General features: G+C 31.3%; 2 protein-coding genes across 10 annotated transcripts in view; one reads left to right on the top strand and one right to left on the bottom strand.

The window, feature by feature from the left end:
- LOC125075366 overlaps positions 1–2,512 on the bottom strand; it is a 37,183-nt gene extending 34,671 nt beyond the window's left edge. For all 9 annotated transcript variants that reach the window (XR_007120201.1, XM_047687106.1, XM_047687101.1 and 6 more), the window contains exon 1: positions 2,099–2,512. Coding sequence is in view for 8 of the 9 variants with exons in the window: in XM_047687106.1 (XP_047543062.1) it covers positions 2,099–2,353 (255 nt within the window). In the remaining variant the exon portion in view is untranslated. The remainder of the gene's footprint in view (positions 1–2,098) is intronic.
- A 445-nt stretch (positions 2,513–2,957) lies between these two features.
- On the top strand, positions 2,958–11,202 carry LOC125075243. The gene is made up of 4 exons (XM_047686941.1): positions 2,958–3,380; positions 3,648–3,738; positions 4,117–4,235; positions 5,987–11,202. The coding sequence occupies exons 1-4, from the start codon at positions 3,239–3,241 to the stop codon at positions 6,160–6,162; spliced, it is 528 nt and encodes a 175-aa protein (XP_047542897.1). The 5' UTR covers positions 2,958–3,238; the 3' UTR covers positions 6,163–11,202.
- The last annotated feature ends 1,248 nt before the right edge of the window (positions 11,203–12,450 follow it).

The following is a 12,450-nucleotide window of genomic DNA, read 5'->3' as shown; positions in this document are numbered from 1 at the left end:
ATTATGGTAATTAAAAAATATACATTTGAAATGTACAAATTCATATATGTTGTATCTTCAATAATGATTAAGGTCTAATTTCGAGCATTGGAGAACACCAGATCTATACTAATAATAAATATTGGACGACATCACATACATTACTCTGATCCCAATGTGAGTAGCCAAAGCACTTGTGTTATGGAAAATCAGAAGTAGCGACGGCACCACAAACACCCAGACCCAAGACAACATAGAAAACTAATAAACTTTTTCCACATCAATGTTATATATGCTGTAAATCTACTGGACTTTCACAGCCAAACAACTAATCCAAATATGATGTAGTTTGGTGTGAAGCAAGCTTGAACTTGAAGAAAGGACAAAGTCTACTTTTTATCCACTAAAAAGTGAGTAAAGCTGAGAGTGGCAACTAGTTTTTGTCTTATTTATTTAATGATTAGTTTTGTAATCTATTCCATTTCTTCCAGAACATTCTTGAACTATCTCAATATACAATATGATTTTAGAAACATCATAAAACGCTACACATTACCAAACAAAATAAATGTCTCATAAAGAACCTTACAGTTCACTTGCATTGTGAGCTAATGAGTCGGTTACAATGGTAGAATCTGTGGCAGTGCATACTCTCAATGACGCAAAAAATAGGATATATTATCATTTTTTTATGATGAAAGTGGTCACCATCCCCCATAAACAATGGCACTGTAAGAAATATTAACCATTCTTTTCATCGCCAATGCGCCACCAACCTTGGGAAATAAGATGTGTAGCCTTGTGCCTGTAGTTACACCAGCTGACTCACCCTTAAAATCGGAAAACAACAATACTGAGTACTGCTGTTTGGCAGTAGAATATCTGATGAGTGGGTGGTACCGAACCAGATGGGCTTGCACAAAGCCACACCACCAAGTAAATATAAGTTTAAATTTTAGCAACATTAAATTTATAATGTGTGAGTGTGTCAAGTGATTTAAATGGCAAAGAAATATTTATAAACACGACACCAAGTTCATATAATAGGTTTACCAGTTCTTGACATTTACGTATTATAAATAATATCCAATAAGGAAACCGTTTATTTTTTAATTATTTATGGAAGAATCTACGCACTTTAGTGTATCAACTGGTGAATTTATAAATACACAAGTATTTAGTGAAAGTTAATTCACTGAATATGACAATTACAGTAGTGTGTTTAATTTATGTCAAATTACATTTTTTTTGTCCCATTTGCTGTCGAAACACTACGCACTTGGAGTAGTTGAGCAAAATGCTTTATTAAAAGTATAACACCTCGCCTTATTGCCTCCACTGGTGACAGGGATTGCTATTCAATGGGAATACGCTGCTAGGTTTTTTTGCTACCATTCCAAATGGTCAAGATTTATAGAGTAACAATATTTAATTAATATTTGTATATATTTAAGGACTTAATGTTAGTATGTTTAATTGCATCAAAGTAGTTTCTTATAAAAATTATACTGTAAGCAATAATTTTAGGTGAAAATTGAATTAGAATTTGTTGCTTATTGTACATACAATATTTGACCGAGTTACTTGGAGTTCAGGTTCAAAGCTAAAACGTCATTTCAAAACTGCTTATAAGATTCTATTTCACTAATGTTCATATTTGACATTGGATTTGTTAAAATTATAGTCTAAGCCGATGATCGATATTTAAAAAAAAATAAAATAAACTGATGTGATATGTAATAAATATCTAAACGTGACTTAACTATGTAAGTTATTTCTGTGTTTATATTTGTTATAATTATACATGTTGTAAATAAACTGTGCAGTCTTCTCTCATACAAATTGATTGATAAATTGTTGGCTTATATAAATATTTATTGTTTGATATGATAATTAGTAATCACGTAAGTACGTAAATTTTCTACTTTTACTCAATATCTAATTAGCATTTTGAGATTTTAAAGCGTTTTCATAATTAATGCTGAGCGAAATTTCACTTCGGACGTACTGCTATGTCATATATTATTTAAGTACATTATATGTCAAAATAGTAACCAAAGGTCAACGACATTGAGACGGACAATACCAATATAAAGGGAAATCGAGGTTATAAACTTACAGCGATCTCGAATAGAGATGGAAAGTCTTCTTGCGGAGCGTCTGCCAGTTCCACGAGGAGATCGAGCTCCGCGTTGAGGTCTGCAAGCTCAGCGTCCCCTAGCTCATCCTTCAAGATATCACCGATCTCGTCAGACACCGCCGCTACCGCAGACGCTACCTCGTCCGTAGGCAGAGACGTCTTCACCAAACCACCGGCCTCTGAATCAGTACCCGACCTACTACGGTCCGAACATTTTCCCATTGAAAACATCATTCAAAAAGTGTTCTGTACACGAAATAGTGTAAACGAAACATCTAAGGTCACAGCTTTATCAATTAGAATGCACGGACGGTTCCAATACGCATTGTATGAAAAGAAAAACCATTTTTTCCTTCACACCGATGGATCCCGAACTTTTTGACAATACCAATATGGCGACGATATTTTTAGGTATTTGTGACCAGCCGCGGTGAGATATTAATTTTTATTTTGGCAATACCAAAATTTCAACTATTTATATATATAGAATTTCTTTAGACATTAAATCAATAAATGTATATAATTGGAGAAAAATTATTAATTATTTTTATACCAAGATTAGTTAAAGTATGAATTTTAAAGGTTTATTTGAAAATATATCTTTTTATGTTTTTTTAAGATTTAATCACTAATTGTTAATTATTTAATAAAAGTTGGCTGAAATACAAGACACAAATAAAAGAGGTAGCTTTAAACACATTACTATTTATTAGTAACCATCTTTAAGTTTATATAACTAGTTTTAAATATGACGTACTTTTTATAATTGCAACTCAGAAATGTACATAATCTTATCAGATTGACAGTGACAATGACATTACAATGCCCTGCGCGAAAATTCGACGATGCTAACATCTAATTATAAATTTTGCATGAAAATGTCTAATGCAGGTAAAATACCGCAGTGCGATGCACGCTTAAACTTACGCGCGTATATTTACGTGTAGAACAGTCACCCGGTTAATTCAATTATCCTTTCCTAGGCTGTTATGAAATCACGCATAAGTTGACAAGTATATGCCGTGTGTTTTATAATTTATATGTATAAATTAGCTCTTGAATTCAAGTTCGACAGGTCATAACGTGGGTGAAGATATAAGTCATTGAATTAAATGCACTATGGCAGTTCAAAATAAAGTTTTATATGCGTTTAGAGGCTGGATAGCCTTCGTAGCTTTCATGGATCTCGGTACGGCCGGACGTTCGTATATTGAAAGAAGATCGTTTTTAAGCAATAACGGTGACAATGAACATCTAGACGGTAAGTATTATTAATAGGATATTAATCACAAATTTTATAACGAAGTTACGTTTAATTTTATAACGTTGTTACGAAGTTTCGTATTTCAACCGGTTAAACTTTAAATTTCGAACATAATACCAAGGTAGCAATACCAAGAGACCTTATTATATTTATTAGATAATATTTAATTATAAACAAAAGTTCTTTCGTAAATGTTGCCATATAAAAAATCCTCTACATAACCAAAGTGTAATAAATGTTGCTATATATAAATGTTAATTTTAGGAGACTTCACAATATCCCGAATGCTTGGAATGTATTCGGTCCTGAAGGCGCTTGCTTTGATACATTGTACACTATACATACACTACAGACCGTGAGTAAATTGTTTATTAGTATTGCTGTAGCAATTGTTAATAGTAGTACTTGGTATTGTTGTATTATGGAAGAGTGGGATGATCAGTGTATATACAGGCACAAGGGACATAACATCATAGTTCCCAAGGTTGGTGGCGCATTGGTGATGTAAAGAATGAATAAAAGACGGGGGTGATACCATCAAGAGGCCCATTTGCTGGTCCACCTACATGTATCACAAAAAACCAATAGCTTATTTTGCATTTCGAGGCACAGGCTCCCGGCTGCTTGAAGGAAATCTTGTCCATAAAAACCAATAATGTTTTAAAAAGTAACACTGTAAAGGATCACATAGTTCTATTTTTAAATGTTATTCAATCTATGTGTTTTGTTTCAGTGTGGTATCAATGGGCTATTGGTCGTTGTTTTTGACTATCATATTGTATTTCACGGAGGCCTTCTACTTTCACTCGACTAATCTCAATTTTTATGTGGTTTTTCCTTGCATATTAAATAGTAAGTATTGCCATTTTATTATATTTAGTTTTGGATATTTTTATTGCAGCTAATGCAACCTTCATGACATATGATGTCTTAGTTAAATCTTAAGATTTTCCAGTAAAACCTAAGATCTACCAATAGTGAATGGTAAATGTCCATAAAACTTTGGGATTCAAACTTCTACCATCATTCACTTGATAAATCTTAGGATTTACATGTTAAGTTAGGTTAGGTTGGAATGGTAAAAGTACGAAAAAGTCGTCCCTTTATAATAAATACTTACATTCACCAACTCATGTCGGTAAATCTTACGATTTACTGGAAAATCTTAAGATGTAAGGTACATCTTAAGAGTTCGAGCTTTTTCAGTAACATATATATATATAATATACTCCGACTGTGCAAAAGTTCCATTCCAAGTCTTGATTTGACTTGAGTTAAAGAATATCACTTACATTTACATATATATGTGATTTGCTTATACTACCATATTATGCACAAAATATTTTTCTGTCCAATATATCTTTATTTATAATACAACACTATACCACTTAACTACTCGTATCCACTTTAATTTTACTTCCAAAGTTCCGATATCAACCTCGAAGGTATTTGAAACGGATTTTTTCGCGAATCCATAATTAATTTCATAGATGGTACGAGATCTCGACCAATGAGAAATATTCCTTCAATTAAATATCAAAATTGTGTTTGGAAGATGACTTTACAGCCTTATAAATAGATTAGAGTTAATTCTCGCTTTTCAAGTTCCGTTACTAATTATTTTGTATTGTTATCCGGCTCGAAGGACCGAAATATTATAAAGTTTTTACCATACGTTTTTATTAATACGATGATAGAAATTTACGCGAATTTATGCCTTTGTGTTCATTGCGACTACGAGTAATTTAGTAGAAATTAATCATGAACACATTATTTACAGTTTTTTTTTTTTTATTTAAACGAAATTTCTGACGCGGCTATAGAGCCGTGTCTGTTTCTATCTGAACGGGAAACAGAAATTTATATCTTTTATTGATTATTATTTATTTATTTAATAAAAGAACAACCAGTATATAATTATGCAATCCTTGAACAAATATTTTCTCTCTTAAAAGATAATGTTTTAAATTTTATTCCAAAATGCGGTTCCATGTCTAATCGAGAATATATTCGTACGACTCATACACCTTTACGGCGAGTAACGGCGAGGCACACGAAATTTTATCTATATCTACAATAGGCTATTTGACTGGTTTTTAAAATCCATTTTATATTATTTAGTAGAGGTCAAGGAACCCAGTAAAAATTGTTTTTTTTTTAAATTCTAGTACATAGTTGCTGAATAATATCAAATTAAAAATTCCATATTTAAATAGCGCGCGAAAACGCTTCTTTGACAATATGGCGCTGCAATGGGGTCGGTGACGTCACTTGCTTGTATTGTAATCTGTGGCACATATAATCCACATACAGTAGCAAACGAGGTTAACCAGCAAGTGACGTCATAATATGCCCGACCAGGAGCGTTTTGTGTCACGTGACAAAAGTTTAAAAAAATGTATTTTTATTTATGGATTTATGAATGAATTAATTATTATTTTCAACTTTTAATAAATAGCCATTGTTGAACTCATAATATATACTGAATACAATAATTGACACTTTATTTTTCGCATTGTCAAATAGCCTATTATCAATAAACATAAGAAATAAAATACTCATTAGAGCTCAGCAATACAAAATATCAATTAAATTATTTTCAGTAATAACGCTATTAGGTTTAATATATCTACCATCGAAACTGAAACTGTGGGGTACGATACCCGGAACCTCGGGTATGGATCGGGACGTGGACGATGAGAACACTCAAATATTACGACAGATGGGCAACTTTAGGAGGAGGAAACCCGGCAACCCCATCAAAAACAAACACGTCTGATAAGTGTCGACACATTATGAATATGGCTGTGTTTTTTCCTGCACTTGATGAAATAGGGGCCTTATAAATTAACGTTGTTTTTTTTTAAATGATTAAATACACAGAATATAAACGGAAATAGTGAAATATTACTTTTTTTTTTATTTCATTGAAACCAGTTTGATGTATTTTTTTTAAGAGTATTCTTGCATAGAACATACTATTTTGTGTATTAAATCAATAAAATTGTAGTTTATATCTGGTTGTCATATGTGTCGCCGTCGTAGCCAGGGTCTGCTAAGGGCATAATCTTCATTTTCAGACTGTAGGACTCTTGAGCATAGGCACACACAATTAAAACATTATGGTTGCAAATTTGTTGTATTGGTACGAAGTCCTACATAAAAATGAGAAACGAAAAGAGCCCGTATTGTTGCGCTTAAATTAATTTCTAATCAAAGACACGACATCCCTGCCAAAAATCGAACTGAAACGTAAAAAAAAAAAATATGTCATTCGGCGTGATATAAAAATTCTGACGATATCCCACACATCCAAATCTGTTGAGATATTTAAAGTTATATTGGAATAAGGTAACTCACACATGTATACATCGACCTTGAAAATATTACACAAATCGCTAGGCAGTCGCGTTAAACGAATAGGTCTTCAAACCTTAATGTTGTCTTAGATTTTCGCGATTATTACACATTGAAATAAAACTAGTTTTTAACGGATTTAATCGCGTATATTAATTATTTTAACATCCCGACGTTTCGAGCGCTCAGGACCCTGCCTGCGACGCTGATTTCTATTATAATAATGTACTTAAACATTTTAACCATAAGTAAGAAATATTTGAATCGGTTTGATACTTCAGAATTTTACAGTTTTAATTGTTTTAAATACGACATGAAAATAAATAATTTTAACTATAAAAATTAATATATATGGCAAATTATTTGCAAACGCTGGCAACACAGTTTTGTTTCCGTCACTTTTGATATTGAATTATAGAGGAAAGATTTGTTCGTTAACGGCCGTTACCAGCATTGCTGCACTATCGATAGTTTAGGTTAAAAGTAATGGTTTTTGCAATACTATCGATAGTATTGCTAACACCTTAACTATCGATACTCTATCGATATGCAACTCTTGTCGTTATGCATAACGAGCAATCAAAGTAACGCCTGTTCCTGGCGTTCGATTTTTGAATCTAATAACTGGACTTGAATTGAAGTTTGGACACACTATGGAAATTTATGCTTATGCTTGCAAAAATAATAGCCCAATGTGTCACGACAAATTGATTGTTTAATTACGACTTTTAATAATAATAGTTCATTGTTGTCGTTTACAATGTTATACGCGATTTAAGTCCGCTTGAAACTGACTATTTCAACCGTCACACGAAATGCTTAAAAGAATTATAGTCAAGGAGTCGACTTCGTTTTAGAGGTCTGTTAAAGAAATTGTAAAATATATAAATTTATGCTTAAAAGTATTAGAGTGTGTAAAGTTTGTTGCAAATCGACCAATCCAAGTAAAAATGTTTGCCAAATATCTTAGTGACGTAGCAAGTTAATAGTAATAAATGCAATGCTTAGAGACCATTTCACGAAACGAGCTCCCAAAGGGAATTGTCCTCGTGCGCTCATTGATTAAAACGCTTCAAGATTATCTTATATGGTGGATTTTTATCGCTCGCTAACGGCGCGTTTAGACCAATGAGATTCGAGTATATTGTTCCCTAGGAGTTCGATTCGTGGAATAGGCTGTAGTTGGTTTAGAGTAGCGTAGATTCTGAGCTCATTTGTGAGACGCTAGATTTCTTTTGACGTTCGATTAGATGGATTTAGGGTTCGTGCAATAATCGCCATTATGTAATTATAGATTAGCTTTAAGTAAAATTAGATACGCATAACGAAAATTTCGTTTTCGTATTTTTCAATGATTTATCACAAGTGTTTTGTTTTTATCAATTCGGTTTTTTTTTTTTTCAAATGTTGTGTTTTCTATATATTATCAATTTCGTTCACACATTAATTCGTGATGTACGAAATCAAATATTGTTTAAAGTAAAATTGGCAGCCATAACTGTCCCACCAGTGGGCTTAGAGCTTATACCACCAAGCAGTCCAATGCGGTTGAATATATCATTCGAAGTAAATTACTACTAATTTAATACAAGTCCATTAAATACCGCGAATATTGCTTAAACTTGTTTTTTTTTTTGTAGTTCAATGTGATGTTTTTTTGTTTTTATATATTTTTTACGTATCTTATTTCTTATAATGTTTTATTAAATGTTTAAACCTATTCATCAATTGCGTTATAACATACATATAAAATATCACATAAATATCTTAAGTAACGAAGTGCTTTGTAGGCAACGAATGCTTTAATAACAAATGTTTCCTATGTATAATAAAAATATGCTTTTTGACACTGCTATTAATAATAAAACTTTACAGTGCTTCGAATTGATGACGTTCAGCTATACTTATACCTCTAGACGCGTTCTCAAATGATAAATAAACGATGGCTTAAATACGAGTTTTAAAGCCTCATAGATTTCATAATAGATCATTATAAATGAAGAGGTACTCTTATATAAGAGATCATTTGTGTATCGCAAGCGTGTCTAGAGCTTAAACTTCATTGACTTTCAGACCAGAGTTTAATGTGCTATTAATTAGTACTCACGGTGTCGTAAAGGCTTGACATCAATCTTTAAGTGGATCGCAGTAATTAGTATTGGAATTAGGCTTATAATTAAACTTCTAATGTTAGATTTAATGATTTATTTAAAAGGCACACGTGTAATGTGTAAGCCTGTAAATTTCCCACTGCTGGGCTAAGGCCTCTTCTTAATTGAGGGGAAGTTTTGTAGCTAATTCGACCACTCTGTTCCATTTGGGCTAGTATACACAAGGGGGCAAATTTTCGTTGAAATTAGACACATGCAGGTATCCTCACGATGTTTTCTTCACCGAGCACGAAATGTATTATAAACACAAATTAAGCTCATGAAAATTCAGTGATGCTTGTCGATTTTGGAACTGGCAATCATCGGTTAAGATGTACGCGTTCTAACCAATGGCCCATTTCGGTATTTAAAAGGTACATCAACATCAAATAAATATTTAAATCTCTTGTGATTGCGTCGTAGTAAACTAATGAAACAATAGTTCTCCATCTCGTTCTATTGATAGCGTTTCACTCTACATTGTTCCGATGTTTTAAATAGCAATGCCTGTAACAGATTATGTAAATATTTATGGCTGAATTAAGTACGCAGCGAAAGTTCCAAAAAGTTTTTTATTAAAACTACAGTTTAAATTTGTAACTAAAATTACAAGCTGCCTGATCAATGTGAGATACAAGAGTGTCAAATTAAAATACAATACTTAATTTAAATTCACACAGAATTACCCAAACTTAGTGTCGTCAAATTAATTGATAATTTCACTGAACACATTTCATCGCTTGAATCACGCCACCGCACATTACTTAATCAACGGATCCCACGACGCGTGGCAATGTAACAGATGTAGCAAAACTGGATATATCCAGTTATTAAATTTACTGTAAAAACATTTTTTAGAACCAAGCGTAGTTAGCATGCTATTGATCGTTGAGGGGTTCCTTGGTCTGGCCAATCGTGGATGTAAAATGATACTAATACTAATTCCGCTTCCAAAAGTTGACCTTATCGAACGAACTTTGGTAGTTAAATCAAAAGTAATATTTGAACTTTGGTCTGTTAGTCTCAAATCGACTTGTCTAAGTATATATATAATTAGGATCTGGTGTATTAATCTTGAAATTATTTTAACGAAAGGACGTTACAACTTATCTTTAATACCAGATATAATATTTGATTAAAAATAAAAATCCTCACTTTTCTCTAAGATATTTTCAAAAGATTATCGTTATTATGATGTTGCTTGATCTAGATAAAGAAATATCAGTATTTTCCCTTTGATAATCTAAGTCGTTTAGGTATAGTCAATTAGATTTTTAGTAGTTTATTGACACTTAAACTCGTGTGATTTTAGGCACAAGTTTCCATAAACTTTCATCCCACGTAAAAAACGTATAAGCAATTCAAAATGATCTCGTATTGTGTAGAGTTGCTGAATTTTATACGCACAATCCCTAAACTGTACTAATTCTTTTACAATTGACAGAACTAAAGCTATCCCTTTCTCATGTGTGAAGTTAAAATGAGATGGCAAATATGAGATCAGTTAAATTAATCTGTTTAGGGATTGTGTGTGATAAAGCAATGTTACCATTAAGCTTCGACACACGTATCAGATAACTAACGCTTGACTGACTTGAAATTCACGATAAATATATCCATATTTTAAATATACTCAACGAAAGAACAGTATTTGAATATTTTTTTAAAAATTTTCACGTAACTTTTTCCCGATATATCTAATATTAACAATTTTAAATTTCCTCGAAAATAGATTTACCTAAATAGTCATTCCCTTTATAATATACACAAATTAAAAGTGGTGCCAATGATGTAGTTCGTTGTTGAATTATTTTGAAATATACACAATTGCTAGCAATCTCCAATTTGACAGGACTAAAAATAATGCTATCTCTTTCTCACACATGGAGTTCAACAAAGATAGCGTGTATTTTAGATAGTTTTTAACTTAGAGTTTGTCTACCATACAATACCGGTATATTATATTAAAGCAATATTCACTTTTTTATATTTTAAATTGTTAGCGTTGATGGTTTTTGTAGACATGTTGCTGATAATTGAATACGCGTGTGTGTTATAAGCCTAATATATTATGCATTATTATATAATTATAGGTTTTATTCCAAGAAGTTTGTATATTTAAGAATAACGTTGTTTTTTTATATAGAAAAATGATAACAATTCTCAGAGGTAATAACCGTAAAAACCAACTGTGTATCTGAATATTGACAAAATTAATTTAAGTACCTACTAAGATATTGAAAATTATGAAAACCGTGTTATATTATTCAATTTATTATAATATGTTAAAAGAATAATTATGAATATGTCAAAAGAAAAAAAAACATGACTGCTGAAAAACGAACTCGAAATTTAAAAAAAGAAATAGACAGTCTCACTCCAGATGATGTAAGGATTCTAACGATACCACATACATCCAAATCTATGCAGATATTTAGAAATTATGATATAATAAATAAACTGACGTACTAACATGGACCCTGAAAAGATATAACTGTTATGTATCAGTAATATGTTAATTTTATTGTATGCTTGTATTCAGTAAAAAAATATATAATTACTTCAAAGCACTATCTCGTATGCCTTTATCTGTTTGTTATTTAAAAAAAAAGGAACTGAGAATTTTCGCGTGAATCTCATTTACTTATTTTATTAATTCTAAAAATAGTCTTAGATATTCCAATACAACTAAAATAGCGTAGTTTAGTTTTAGTTGCAAGTATTCCTTTATTAGTAATTGTGATTGTCTTTTGTTAATTTTATATCGACATTTTTCCCGCGTTTTTCTCTTATTCTGTCAATGTCAGTTTTTGATGTTATTAGCGATAAGATGTTTGAATAATGTAATATAATATTTTCATACATTTTTAAAACGTTTGATGCCAAAGCAATAATCGTTTTTTTTTTTTTTAAATTGTAAAACTACAATGATATGAAAAATGTTACCGTCTCTCTGACTATAAAACAAATAATAAATTTTAATTTTATGCACGTATCGTGACGTTGACTAAATAAATAAATAATCTACAATAATAATAATTAAATAATTTTTTGATGAACTTATTATTCGTTTTGATTTTGATCAAAGATTTTTTTTTTCCTAAATAATATTTTTTTTATCTGTTTCGCTTTTGCAGTGTTTTTTAATAAGAAGTGCGAGTAAGTGGTAAGGAAATATATCGCATAAGGCTCTAAGTAGGATTCCATAAATATTCAAAATGGCGCTACTGTAGTTGGATGACATTTATGCATTTTTTAATCTGGATTTATTAATTTTAATGAATGAAATGACTTTAAAAATGGCGCCATCACACTAACTTGTATATTGCATTCCTTCAAATCTCACTCCTTAGCTCCAGCAACGCCATCGAAATGTCACACATTTTAAGGAACACTTTTTATAAACAAAGATAATTTTCCTTACCTTTACACTCAATATTTTTAAGATTTATTTACGCCAACGGTCAATTCATATCAATCTAAAAATGTAAACAAAAAAAAATGTAGTGAATTGATCCGTACTATGAAAAAGTGTAATTGTTTTTGTCGGTTGTCGCGTG

Source organism: Vanessa atalanta, chromosome 30 (genome assembly GCF_905147765.1).
Source record: "Vanessa atalanta chromosome 30, ilVanAtal1.2, whole genome shotgun sequence".
Lineage (NCBI taxonomy): Eukaryota > Metazoa > Arthropoda > Insecta > Lepidoptera > Nymphalidae > Vanessa > Vanessa atalanta.
This window is presented reverse-complemented; position numbering and strand designations above follow the sequence as displayed.